This window comes from Pistacia vera, unplaced genomic scaffold (assembly GCF_008641045.1).
Source record: "Pistacia vera cultivar Batoury unplaced genomic scaffold, PisVer_v2 Contig117, whole genome shotgun sequence".
In the NCBI taxonomy this organism is placed as follows: domain Eukaryota; kingdom Viridiplantae; phylum Streptophyta; class Magnoliopsida; order Sapindales; family Anacardiaceae; genus Pistacia; species Pistacia vera.
In genome coordinates, this window is record NW_022195215.1 from 632,619 (window position 1) to 647,269 (window position 14,651).

The 14,651-nt window shown below is 36.3% G+C and overlaps 2 protein-coding genes and 1 pseudogene across 2 annotated transcripts; all 3 read left to right on the forward strand.

The window, feature by feature from the left end:
* Window positions 1-213: 213 nt before the first annotated feature.
* On the forward strand, window positions 214-1,627 carry LOC116105700 (chalcone synthase 1-like). Its single transcript, XM_031392113.1, has 2 exons — window positions 214-439; window positions 562-1,627. The coding sequence occupies exons 1-2, from the start codon at window positions 262-264 to the stop codon at window positions 1,554-1,556; spliced, it is 1,173 nt and encodes a 390-aa protein (XP_031247973.1). The 5' UTR covers window positions 214-261; the 3' UTR covers window positions 1,557-1,627.
* A 2,540-nt stretch (window positions 1,628-4,167) lies between these two features.
* Window positions 4,168-11,402, forward strand: LOC116106310 (annotated as a pseudogene).
* LOC116105708 (pentatricopeptide repeat-containing protein At3g42630-like) lies at window positions 8,503-10,585 on the forward strand. The gene is made up of 2 exons (XM_031392118.1): window positions 8,503-9,903; window positions 10,186-10,585. Exon 1 carries the CDS (start codon window positions 8,506-8,508, stop codon window positions 9,559-9,561), a length of 1,056 nt encoding a protein of 351 aa, XP_031247978.1. The 5' UTR covers window positions 8,503-8,505; the 3' UTR covers window positions 9,562-9,903; window positions 10,186-10,585.
* Window positions 11,403-14,651: the final 3,249 nt, after the last annotated feature.

A 14,651-nucleotide genomic window follows, 5' to 3' on the forward strand; every position in this document is an offset into this window, starting at 1 on the left:
GTCAGTGGTTGAGTCTGCCCAATTCAATAAATGGCCCTTCAATCATCTATTGGAATAAGTCAGAAGCCTTGTGCTTGTGCTTTGCACAATGTTTGATTTAATTAAAGCGGCAAAAAAGACTGGAAAAAATCCATAATGCTCAGCTAACCTAACCCTCTCCCGTCCTTATAAATACTCACCAAACTAACAACATTCGTCACAACACCCATTTTACTTCCTTAGCAAATACAATACTTTCCCTTGCTTACGTGAAAGAGAAAAATGGTGAGTGTTGACGAAGTTCTCAAGGCTCAACGTGCTGAAGGTCCGGCCACTGTCATGGCAATCGGTACCGCAACTCCTCCCAACTGTGTTGATCAAAGCACATATCCTGATTATTACTTCCGTATTACCAACAGTGAGCACAAGACTGAGCTTAAAGAGAAATTCAAGCGCATGTGTAAGTCATCAGACCTCATAATTTACCTATCATCTCCTTATTAGTATGTTTGGGACGTTTGCATACACACAATAATTTCCCTAACATTATTTCAATTGATTTTGTTTTGTCATATATTTCAGGTGAAAAATCCATGATCAAGAAGCGATACATGTACTTGAATGAGGAGATTTTGAAAGAAAACCCAAGTGTTTGTGAATACATGGCGCCTTCATTGGATGCCAGGCAAGATATGGTGGTGGTTGAGGTACCAAAGCTAGGCAAAGAAGCAGCCACCAAGGCTATTAAGGAATGGGGTCAGCCCAAATCCAAAATCACCCACTTGGTGTTTTGCACCACCAGTGGTGTTGACATGCCTGGAGCTGACTACCAACTCACCAAGCTCTTAGGCCTTCGTCCATCTGTTAAGCGTTACATGATGTACCAACAAGGGTGCTTTGCTGGTGGCACGGTTCTTCGCCTTGCCAAAGACTTGGCTGAGAACAACAAAGGTGCTCGTGTCCTTGTCGTCTGCTCAGAAATTACTGCTGTTACTTTCCGTGGTCCTAGTGACACCCACCTTGACAGTCTTGTGGGTCAAGCCTTGTTTGGTGATGGTGCAGCTGCTGTCATTGTTGGTTCTGATCCAGTTCCCGGAGTTGAGAAGCCAATGTTCGAATTAGTCTCTACGGCTCAAACAATTTTGCCTGACAGTGATGGGGCTATTGATGGACATCTTCGTGAAGTTGGACTTACATTTCACCTTCTGAAAGATGTTCCCGGGCTTATTTCAAAAAACATTGAGAAGAGTTTGGTTGAGGCATTCCAACCATTGGGTATCTCAGATTGGAACTCAATTTTCTGGATTGCACACCCTGGTGGACCGGCAATCTTGGACCAAGTTGAAGCCAAATTGGGCCTTAAGGAAGAGAAGTTACGTGCCACAAGACATGTTCTTTCTGAATATGGCAACATGTCAAGTGCATGTGTCTTGTTTATTATGGATGAAATGAGAAAGAAATCAACTGAAAATAGTTTCAAGACCACGGGAGAGGGTCTTGAGTGGGGTGTTCTCTTCGGGTTCGGGCCTGGACTTACTGTTGAGACAGTCGTCCTTCACAGCGTTGCTACCGCTTAAAGATTTCATTTGTTGATTTGATTTTTGCATTGTCATTGACTTTTCTATTTTTCCATATTATTTGGATTTACATAATTTCACTAAAAGATGTATGGCAATATCAAGAAGTAATAATGAAATTGCTATTTTAATGAATGAATTATTTTCAATCATTAGCTATAACTTTCACCCCCTAAAAGTTCAAAAATTGACATTTCAACCCCCACAGAGTCTGAAAACTATCATATATACCCACTATCGTCTGTTTTGGCAGTTAAATTGGACATTGACTCTGTTAGACTTGAGAAATGTCTGACTTTCACCTAAAGCTTTTCAATTAAATTCAATTATCAAGAAAGACACTGCATTTCAGCGTAAAGTTTTGGGTCGAAATAAAAATCATCAGGAAACAACAATTTTCTTGTACTCTAATGTTAACAGATTCAGAGTAGGATCGGATATCCTTCTTTGATTTGAGGTTTTAGTAGATTTTTGCTTATGCTCAAACTTGGCTTTTTTATCAACTGTCCCACTTGAATATGGATTTCTTAGAGCCTTTGCGTTTTTCTTATTGCCATTAGGAATGATAATTCTTTGTAGACCTTGAACTCCCCCATGTCAATAAGTGCAGACAAAAAACCTTTTTCCTATTCCCAAATTTTTCAATCTAAACCTAAAAAGATAAATTTTTCAATCCTTAAACTTTTAACTCTCTCTCATTTTCATAGCTATTTTAGAGTGTTTCTACTTGATAATTTAGTTACTTGAAGATTATTCTCTACCTTGATTTCATTTTGGCTAAGACTTGTTTCTAATTCCAATTCGCGTTTTGTAGCCTCTCACTTATTTAGCCCTAGTTTGGGTTGTCGTAAATTTCTCCATAATTACTTGTTTCTTAAGCAAATACCTAATGCAGTGTTTAGCAAATACATTTCAAAAGTGATTATGAATAAAATAGATTATTGAAGATTTTCTAACTTTTTGGATTCAAAATATGCTTTTAGAAGAGTAAATTACAAAAATACCTCAAGAGTAAAACTGAAAATCTAATTTTTTTTTTATATATATATATATAAATTTAAAATTAGATTAATAAAATAATACGAAAATTTTTGAAATTCAACTCAGCCTTTCATTTTGTGTCATTGAATTTTGCCAAAAAACTTTGTAGGTGTAGCATTGTTCTTAATCTTTACTTCGTTTTTTTAATTTGAAAAATTAATAGGAAAAAAGAAAATCATAGAAAGAATCTAAATAAGGCTTTAAAAAACACCTATATATTCATTCTTTAGATCCCACATTCGTGTAAAATCAATCGCCAATCTTTGAATCAAACAAATTAAGATCTCTAACCAGTTAATTAATATTAAGAAAAAATAAATCCACATATATTTTTATAGATATATTATAGAACCGATCTGATGTTTTTGTTAAATAAAAATGGTCAACCTACTGAAGCCAATGCACAACCTTGGAGGTTGGAACAGCAAATCCTACAAATTAGAAATATATCTACTATTATATTTAAAAAATAATTTTAAATATAATATTTTTGAAAACTCAAATTTCTTATAGATTGAGGAATCTGCGATGAAGTGATGCTTCATCCTACAAGTTTATTTAATTAGGAACTTGAATAAGATCTCCTTGTCTTCTTGCAATTACTAGTCAAATTACCATCGCCAATACTATTTTTCTTTTTTATTGATAAAAAAGAACTAATCCACCTACCACTTCCTCAACCATAATCAGTTTAATTAATATTATTTTTAAACAAAAGTTTAAAATATCTAAATATTTTTTATTAACATATAATAATAATTTTTAAAAAAAAATAGTTGATAGCTACACAATATCACTATAACACCTCGGGTGAGCGAGTGATTCGATAGACTCTGGATATATTACTCAGAGGTCCTGAGTTCAAGTTCCTCCTAGTTGCTAATAAAGACCACCATTGAGCTTTACTCGTCGTAGTTCAGGGTCTTAGAAGATATTTGAGATGCCGTAAGCTTCCCGAGACTCCGACAATCTCAATCATAAAATAAAATTTAAAAAAAAAAATCATTCACTACCGGTGTATTGTAGTAGACAATTTAAATTCCAAACTCATTACTACCTACCCATTATATTACAGTCAATGCTAATCTTTAAATCAAATTATCATCTTGACTAGTATCTTTCTATTATTATGTACCCATCTTAATTAATAAAGAGGAAGAAATTCACGTTGAAATTATGTAGTTTGGAATTAGTAGGTTAATTTTAGGTCTCAAATGGCATCTGTGGTTGAGTCTGACCAATTCCTGAATGGACCCTTCAATCATCCACCTCTTTCAAATTGGTATTTATTTGAATAAGTCATAAGCCTGCAAATATATTGTTGAATCTGAATTCTTCAATTAAACAAATGTTATTCACAACTCAAGTGCATATGATTCATTTAATTATGTATAAAATATCTTAATATTCAGCTACCAAGCCATCTCCCCCTTAAATAACACCTCACCTAACTCCACTACCAAGCACTTTCCCCCTATAAATACTCACCAAACTAACAGCAATCCACACAACACTCATTTTTCCTTCAGCATACAGTACTCTGTTCTTTCCTTCCTTACGTGAAAGAAAAATGGTGAGCGTTGAAGAGTCCTCAAGGCTCAACTGCCGAAGGTCCGGCCACCATCATGGCATCGGAACGGAAACCCCTGCCAACTGTGTTGATCAAAGCACCTATCCTGACATTATTTTCGTATTACCAACAGTGACACAAGACTGAGCTAAAGAGAGAGTTCAAGCGCATGTGTAAGTGATCAGAGCTTATTATCTACATTTCCTTCTAATATGCTTTCCTACGTTGCATGCAATCTTCAGCATTTTTTTTCCTTTTAACGCTTTTGATAAATTTGATATAGTTTTCAGAACTTTCAATTGATCTTCTTTTTTCATATATTTCAGTGAAAAATCTATGATCAAGAAGCGATCATGTACTTACTGATGAGTTTGAAGAGAACCCTAGTTGTTTGTAATACATGCTCCTTCCATAGATGCCAGCCGATATGGTGGTGGTTGAGTGGCCAAAGCTAGGCAAAGAAGCAGCCACTAAGGCCATAAAAGAATGGTTCAGCCCAAATCCAAAATCACCCACTTGTGTTTCTGCACCCCCAGTGGCGTTGACATCCTGGAGCCGACTACCAACTACCAGCTCTTAGCCTTCGTCCTTCCGTTAGCGTTCATGATGTACAACAGGGTGCTTTGCTGGTGGCACGTTTCTCGCCTTGCCAAAGACTTGGCTGAGAACAACAAAGGCGCTCGTGTCTTGTCGTGTGCTCAGAGATTACTGCTGTTACTTTCCGTGGTCCTAGTGACCACCCACCTTGATAGTCTTGATGTCAGCCTTGTTTGGTGATGTGCGCTGCTGTCATTTGGTTCTGACCCCCTGCCTGGAGTCGAGAAGCCCATGTTCGAATTAGTCTACACCCAAACAATTTTGCCTGACAGCGATGGGCTATTGAGACATCTTCGTGAAGTTGGGCTTACATTTCACCTCTTGAAAGATGTGCCTGGGCTTATTTCAAAATATTGAGAGAGCTAGTTGAGCACTTCAAACCTTTGGTATCTCAGATGGAACTCCCTCTTCTGGATTGCACATCCTGGGGACCAGCAATTTTGGACCAGTTGAAGCCAAATTGGGCCTCAAGGAAGAGAAGTTAGCTGCCACAAGACATGTGCTTTCCGAGTATGTAACAGGTCAGCGCATGTGTCTTGTTTATTATGGATGAAATGAGGAAGAATCAGTTGAAAATGTTTCAAGACCACAGGACAGGCCTTGAGTGGGAGTTCTATTTGGATTCGGGCCTGGCCTTACTGTTGAGACAGTTGTCCTCCACAGTCCTACCGCTTAAAGACTTTATTTGTTTTTTTGACTTTTTCTATTTTTCCATGTTATTTTTACTTTATATTTTTCCTCAAATGTTATGGAATAACAAAAGTATTCTTGTGAAAGTAATAATGAATTTCTATTTTACGTGAATGAAGTTATTGTTTTTCCCTTTGTGCTTTTTTTTTTTTGGATTAACAGCCAAAATGACAATTGAGGTTTTATATGATAGTTTTCTGAATCTTTTTGGTCCCAGAATTTTTAGACTTTGAGGGGGTGAAATTGTATATTCTTATTAATGTCCCCTAAGTTGATATTTTTTGACTTCTTCAATGAACTTTCCCCGATTATTGATGTTTGCTTACATAGATAACCATTTTTTCAATCATTATTGTGTTTGCTTTGTAGATAACCATTTTATATTCTTAATATCAAATCACCATTAATTGGACTTCGCGGAAAGATTGTAAAGTTATCATAAGCATCGAGCAGAAAACATTCATAAGGGACATAATTCACTTGTATTTATTACAATGGGCATTTTTAAACCCCCCAAACTTGAGACCTTTACACTGTCACTTTGTCTTTTTCTTTTTTCACCCCACTTCCTTATAATGGCACTGGCCCATGTAGCTGTCATTGTTAAGACCGTTCATTTAAGAATTAAACCATTCCCCTTGAGTTTCCTTGATAATTTCAACCCTCAGCTATCAGAAATAACAATATACCCCTGACCATATGGTGTCGGTTTGATTTTCCAACGTTTGACTATGCAGCTAGCGAATTGACTAATTTAACCCACATCTTCCAATTTAAACCAGTAAGTTACCGTCCTAACCTGAAATGATAGAGCCATCGAAGTTACGCACCGACTCGTGCCCGAATGACGTTTTTAAAATCCTGACCTTGATTGGATATTACTGATAATATAAAATGTTCAGGATTTTGTCCACACTCCTCGATGCACAACCTTCGTGACTATACATTGCTCTTCTCCATAACACAACCCATGCTCTATGTCGCACCTCGCACTACCATTAGCCACCCCAAACACCAGCTCTCACAACAGCCACACCACATCAGTGAAAACCAAAAATTTGCAGAAGAAATAGTATGTGAGTGGGTGGGATAAAGAAGATGGGACTGGGTATGGTTTTAAACAAATTATATACTGCATTACTTAATTACCTTTGGGCCTTTTAAATAAAACACCGATACCAAAACGTGCAAACTCTAGTCAGGGGTAATTTGTTATTTTTTATACCCTGAGGGAAAAATGTTTACGTTAACCGGGGGAATATTGTCTTACACTCTTGCTTTAATTCACAACACCAATGATTTGCCCTTATCTGGGTTTTGCTTCTTGATTGATATTGCCATTTTGTGCTTTTTTTGTTGTTTTCTGCTTTTGTGGGTATTTTGGTTTTTATTGCTTGGGTTTGAAAGATTTGATTTTTTAATCGAGGGTTTCTGTTTTAGCAGTGATTTTCTGTTTGGGAAGCAGAGTTCATTCCTGGTTTTGGTGATTTCCTTTTGTAAATTCTTAATCTTTGTTCCGTGTCTCTCGCATTTTTTGGCTTCTATATCTTTCAAAACAATTACTTGTTATGTTTGTACTTTGCTCAAGACAGTGTTAGCATTTTGTCCACTGAAAAATTTGTCTATAAATTGTGTCTATTTGAATTTCCCTTACTCTGTTTAACGAATAAATATAAGATTAAAATGGAACACTCCTCCTCCCTTGATGGGTTCTTTGAATTTCAAGAGTTGTAGGTTCATTGCTGCCAAGTCAACCCAAAGCGGGCTTTAGACCGGGCAAAGGTGTGTAAAAACCATAACTTTCATGCCTTATTCATACGTTGTCATGACTGTTTTATGGTTTGAGAATTTTGTGTGGTGAAATCTCTATATGTTGTTTCTTTTGTATTCTTATCGTGATATTATCAGGTACACCTTAGATTCGATATTGTACACTTAATCTCTTATCCGTTTGCTTCATATAAATTGATGCTTTTGGAATGCATAGAAGCAATTTTATAATGATTCAGTAGTTTTGAATGGTCTGAGCATTTTGGTGAAGTTGTTGCTGTTTAGTACACATTCTAATTACTTTAGAAATGATAACTGGTTTATTCTGATTTACTCGTCTCATGCAAGTACGAGTTTTGGTGTTTATGCTCTTAATAAAGTTTTGTTATATTTTTATTCTTCATGGCTACTATTCTAGAGGTGAGCCAGTTGCCATGTCTGGTTTGCATTTCGCAGGATTACTGCTCGAGTCTGTCGCTAGACTATTCTCTCTGAAACTCATCATGCTCATTATATGTGATTCATAGGCATAATGCATTCATCTTGTGCATAACACTTACATCAGTGATTTTCTAGTCAAACCGGTTGGTTATTTTAGTCCATTCACTATTATCTAGATTTAACACCTTCATATGCGTCCCTACTACCATCTCCTTCTATGCAACTGTCAATCTGTTGCCCTCGCACTCTGGCATAGTCTTACCTTTCATTGTGAAACATTTACACATATCACCCCTTGTGCTCGTTAATTTTTAATGCATATAAAATTTAATTTATGGAAATGGAGTTTTTTGTGAAGACTTTATTGAAACTGCTTGATATAGCAATTTAATGTGTTTTATTCTGAACACATCAAATAGGTTCCGAGTATTTTAATACTACCAATTCAATAGATATCTTTATCTGTTATTTTTCCATGTCCATTCCCTTATTGAGATAGTGATTCCCTTGTGTAGATCACTTGTTTCAGCTACTTTTTAATCTGTTCCCTTTTCATGTCTATAGCCTTGTTGAATATGCATTATGTTTGTTCCATCATCATTCATCATATCTCTTTGATGATAATTTATATTGGACCTACTTGTTCTTCACACAACATGTTCTTGTTTTTTATCTATTATGAGAATTTCAGCAATTAATGGTTTTTAAGCATACATTACAGAGGTAATAACTTTTTCTTAACTCGTACAGAAAACCCATATCGGAGGCAGGGAGGAATTGTCAAAGTCTGGATACCTTGTTGGATTGTCTACACAGTACAACACATAAGTACGGAAAGAGATGACTCATCTAGCTCAGGAGATTTTACTTGAGATGAAAACTGAATCCGACAACTCCACCCTGCCTGCTTTGATGCTTTCTTATGCAGATAATGGCCTTTTTCCCCAGGCACAGGCGATTTGGGAGATGCTATTGAATAGTTCTTTTGTGCTGACAATTAACATAATTTCTGATTTGATGAATGCTTATGGAAGGATGGGACGATATGATGAGATAATAAAAATTTTGGATCAATTAAGTTCAAGAAATTTCAACTTATTGCCTCAGGCATATTCATGCGGTATCTCTTGCTTCGGGAATCAAGGACAGCTTGAGCTAATGGAAAACACATTGAAGGAAATGGTGTCAAGGGGTTTCCCAGTGGATTCTACCACTGGAAATGCCTTGATTAAATATTATAGCACTTTTGGGTCATTAACACAGATGGAGAGTGCTTATGGCTTTCTTAAAAGTTCTAGACATCTCATAGATAAAGAAGGAATCAGGGCAGTGTCATTTGCATATCTGAAGGAGAAAAAGTTTTACGGATTAGGTATGTTCTTGAAGGATGTTGGTCTTCGAAGGAAAGATGTGGGAAATCTTCTTTGGAACTATCTATTGTTATCATATGCTGCCAATTTTAAAATGAAAAGCTTGCAAAGAGAATTTCTGAGCATGTTAGAAGCTGGTTTTCATCCTGATCTCACTACATTTAATATAAGAGCTGTGGCCTTCTCAAAAATGTCTTTGTTCTGGGATCTCCATCTTAGCCTAGAGCATATGAAACATGAAAATGTTGTTCCTGATCTAGTGACTTATGGTTGTATTGTTGATGCTTACTTGGATAAAAGACTAGGAAGAAATTTGGATTTCGCTTTCAGTAAAATGAATTTGGATAATCCTCCAATAGTATTGACAGATCCATTAGTTTTTGAAGTTTTCGGTAAAGGGGACTTCCACTCAAGCTCGGAGGCCTTTATGGAGTTTAGTAGGCAGAGAAAATGGACTTACAGAAAACTAATTGCAGTATATCTCAAGAAACAATTCCGGAGAAACCAGATATTTTGGAATTACTGACCTGTTGCTTGCTGTCTGTCTTGAGGAAATATTCTGTCTGTTTAGGAAAGAGAACTGTGCTCACTAGCTAAGTAATTGAACTTTGGGATCAGAGATATATGGCAAGGATGGGAATTTCCGGCAGTGGTATAGGTCAGTAGGTGTTGCGCTGATATATACTGTCATCGTCTTTTTTAGCATATTGGAGAATACTCATTCTTTTCCTAGGGCCCAAAACAATTCCAGCAATTCATCTTATCCCCAGATTCTTTGATAGCTCTGCATTCTTTGCTAGAAAAATAAGCTAAAGCTACATCATGGAGACTCAATGAATGACGAAGGAAACTGCATTTTCATATAAAGGTTAGAAAGATGCACAACCCTGTTGCTTATAATCTGTCATATGAATTTCCTGCTGGCTGAAATGAAATGGTTGACTGCGTAGAACTTTTTCCTGGCTTGCCAAATGCTGTGTTCCAATCCATTAGACTGCTTGTTTGTTTGAAATCCATTCGCATGCTTATAGAAAGTTTGTAAGCTGCAACAAAGCCAATAGTTACAATCTATCATGTATTAGTCATAAGGATAACTTGGGAACGTGATGGTTAGAGTAATATATTTGAATATACTGGTTTCATTTTCCAGGTCTGGAGTTGTCTCCAAGTCTGCAGCTGCTAGCTTAAAAGGATCAGCTGTGTAATAAGAAATGGATTCATCGAAGAGGCTATTGTACTTACCTCCAAAGTCAGTCTTGTGATATACTGATGATCAACGACATCCAAGTAGCATGTACAAATAATGTTTCATCTCCATTTTGTTTTTGGTGCATACATATATGGGGATGCAATGAAATTTTAGATTTTGGTTTAATGGAATCGAAAATAGAGAAAGGTTTCCCCTATCACCCTTCCTGGAAAATTGGAAGTGTTGAGATTGTAGGTGGAAAGTTTTATGATAAACAAGGCCACACTATATGTATACCGTTACTATAAATTTATGCAGGATACTTAAAGGCATAAATGCAGATGTGTATTGTATCTTTCAACTATTCTTTTTGACCTTATTGGCAACTTTATTATATTGGTGATTTTGGTATGCTTTGGAAAATACAAAGCGGTCATGAATAAACAATTAAACCACTAGTTTCCAAGGTCCTAATCTTATGGAGCTTCCAACTTTCAATTTCCCATTTGAAAATAATTAATCACAAGTTCGAGTAAAAGAAAATGCCTACACTTGGGAAGGGAATGTGAATGTAAAATCCCGGCCCAGCCCGGGCCTGGCCCGGTTGGATTTATACCCAGGCCAGTGCCTGGGCCCGCTATTTTCTAAAATTAGTGTTGACCCTCTGGAAAGTTATGAGAACACTCCATAAAAATCTTACGTAACCCACCTGACAACTACCCCTCCAGTGCAGTAAACTAACCCGATAAAATCAATTCCCGCCCTCATATATCAAGTAACACCCCTATTTCATTCAACCCGGATAGGCTTGATCCGGCCCGGGTATTAAAATGAACAGACTTTTCTCCGGGCCCGGGCTTGAACACTTTAAATGTACCCCAGCCTTACCTGACATAAGATATTTAGGTGTCGTTTGTTTTTTTTTTTATTAAAATTGGAATTATTTAAATTTGATTGGTGCATATTTGTGGACGAAGATGAGAAGGAAATCAACTGAAAGTGAATTAAAGACCACAGGAGAAGGTCTTGAATGGGAGTTCCTCTTCGGATTCGGGCCCGGACTTACTGTTGAGACAGTCGTCCTCCACAGTGTTGCAACGCTTAAAGATTTTATTGTTGATTTAATTTTTCGTTTATCCTTGGATTTTTTTATTGTCTATGTTATTTCCCTCTACTAAACCAAATGAAAGAATCTTAATGACTGAATTATTTTCATCATGATCAAAATGCCAGTGTTTTTTCCTTTCTTTGGTTAAATTTAAACCTATATATTGGTAGCTTAATTTTATTTCAAGGAATAAACACTAAAACAATTTATGATCTTGCCTTGTATCCTTAAAATATGACAATGAATTGTAGTGCTAAATTATTATCATTATATTATTCATCCCAAAATTATCTCAAAATTTGATATGCAATTTCATATGGTGTTGAGATTTAAATGACGTGTTGATTGGTGAATAACTAAAATTTTCAAATAAGATAAAACATGATTTGAGATGTAGATTTAAACAGTATTACTCAATTAATATTGGCCTCCAGATGAAATATAACGAATGTGTTTGACATGGCCTAATTACATTCCACACCTAGTTAGCATTGACCTCTCCAATCCATCTTCACTTATCACCTTGAGGGGGTTCACTTTCCCACACATCAGCGCGACAAGGTTACTAGAATTGTAAATTGATGCATTATAATTTAACTACAGCCATTGTATGAAACACCCTGTAATAACATTAGATGATAATAAAACAATACATAAACAGTATATTTAATCAGAATACTACTCTTGTCAAAACGTCATCCCAAATTTATATTCAAGTGGCTTAAATAAATTGATTACATGTGAAAGCATATATGATGCATATATTTGGGATAAAAAATTTAAAAAAAATTTGGGGCTGAATAGTATACACTCAATAGTTAATTCCAAAACAAACAAGTCATTAATAATGTGTTTTTTTATTATTATTAATTTTGGCTTTTATTTTTTCTTTCTTGAAAATGTTTAAAAAATTTATTTCGATTATATCAAAAAATGAAAATATGTTTGATATGCTTGTCAAAAAAACAATACTTTTAAAATTGGAAATTAAAATCGTGTTAAGCATTTTGTTGGAAAACACAAAAATAAATGAAAATACACAAAACCCACAACCTACACAACTGATAACCATCAATCATGAGAAATTAAACCAGTAGTGAAATAAAACGTAAGCAAACACAGCCATTATAATTCATTATTCACCCTATATTACTTACATAGTTCAAAGTTTCTCTTACATGTTCTATATCTTTCTTGTATAGTTTCAAGTTTCTCTATGTCATGATTCTGTTGTGAATAACACCAAACATTAATTTCGTGCAACAATTCTTAAGCAACGCTCACATATTCTGAATTATTAGAGGCTAACGTAGGGACGTCTGACTATTTACGTCTAAAATACGTCACAACTTTACATATATAATTCGTCAAGAATATATATAATTTTAGAAAAATTTTAAAACTCTAGTGTTTTAAAAACCAACCCGGATAAAACCCGATAAAGTAGTGGGTCGTGGGTGACACGGTTTAACTATTGACTGGCGGGTCAAATTGGTGTCTAAATGTTTGAAATCTAACAAAAATACCCCTTAAAATTCTATAAGTCCATATAAGTTTGAAATCTTGCAAACCACCCCAAACACCATCGTCAGCGTTTAGCAAATTGAGCATGTTTCCGGCAATTACAACACTTCACATCACCACAAAAACACTCCCCTCAGCCTCCACTCATTCGTCTCTCCAATCATCAGCAACAACGGGCTTTTTCCAGTGACATAGTTTTGCAATTTCTGGTCGATCCATTCACCGAATCACCTCCATCGCCACCATTCCACTCATTGGTACTTACTCTTCAAACCCCTAACATTCTTGCCTTCAATTGGTTCACGGATCGCCCTAATTTCTAACGTTTTTAATGAATAGGAAAATTTGTAACTCGACCCAGAGAAGCTCGGTCCCGGTTGAACTAGACAATCGTCTCGGTCGGTCGGATCAGATTGATCGGGTTTTTAAACACGAAAAACCCTTGCTCTGTGTTTATATAATATATATTATTTTTATAGATTTAAAACTATATTAGTAATTTATGAAAATCATTGAGACATATTTGACTTGGCTATCTTTGTGGAACTATAGCAAATTAAGTTTTTGATTTTTGAGTGTCATATTAGTGTTTAGATCATTCTATAGAATTGCATATATTTTGTTTGATTGTATTTTACCTTATACCGTATAAGTAACTGTTGTGTGTGTATTTTTCCTTCAAGCTCGGAGAACTGCGAGGTTATAGCTCAATCTAGAATCATCTTGACTCTACCAATTATCCGACCCACATAAGCTCATCGAGTGTAGCTCGGCCTAGCACACTAGTCGCGACCAATCCTTACTGTTGTTAACCATTCACATATAACTTCAGATCCCAAGTATCTCGGAAAGGATCAGATCGCCAGCAGTCTTTGTGCAAGCACAGTGCCCATCACGATAATATTAGAGTTGCATTTCAAACTTTTTTGTAATCCTTTTATTTTTCGCTCTTTCCTTTGTACAAAATCTATATAAAACCCCCTCCAATCGTTGAGAAAGGGGTTAGCAAATTATTCTGGACTGTCATTGTAAACTCTCACAGCAAATACAAAAATAGTGGACATAGCTAAGAGTGCAACTCGCTGAACCCCTTTAAAAACTTTCTTGCCATTTATTTTACGTATTTTCCATTTATCTATGTTGGTTATCCGTAATCACACACACATTAGTTTCAATCCGACAAAGGCGATCGGATCATCACAGAGTGTATTTTTGCATCAAATTTTGGCACTAGAAGGAAGCCTCCACCAAAATCTCAGAATTTTCGCAAGCAATCATAGTAACCCGATCACTCCAACCCACAATGGTGCATGCAAGATCGAAACCACATCGAAAACACACAACATGGAAACCACCCACCAGAAGTGCAACAATGTCGTTGGGCGTCGACCACCATACCGCCAACTCAACCGCCACAAATAACAGGAATAGGGGCAAAATCCTGAGAACGACCAATTGGTGGAAATAATCAAAACATAGATTGCTAGACATGCTCAAAACATGACTGAGCTGAGAAATCAGTAACCAACTCATATGACCTTGACCAGCGACGCTTCACAATATCACCCCCGACAAGTCAAAATTCATCGACGATCAGGTCTGGTTCATTGACATCGAGGGGCGACCGACACCCCCATGTCACAGAGTACACCCCACTCATGAGTAAAGTCCGCAGGCAAACTAACCTCCAGGCGACCCAGGAAAACAGCTAAGGGGGAAAATGATGGTAATGGTGCCCACAAAACGCTTAAACCTACCTGGCAGTACCCCGATTAGCGTGCGGGTTTTAACCCAC

Excerpts from the sequence above, each read along its gene's own strand:
- LOC116105708 (XM_031392118.1), top strand. The coding sequence starts at position 8,506 with ATGACTCATCTAGCTCAGGAGATTTTACTTGAGATGAAAACTGAATCC.
- LOC116105700 (XM_031392113.1), top strand. The coding sequence starts at position 262 with ATGGTGAGTGTTGACGAAGTTCTCAAGGCTCAACGTGCTGAAGGTCCG. Across the intron at positions 440-561 it reads AGAGAAATTCAAGCGCATGT|GTGAAAAATCCATGATCAAG; the intron begins GTAAGTCATCAG and ends CATATATTTCAG.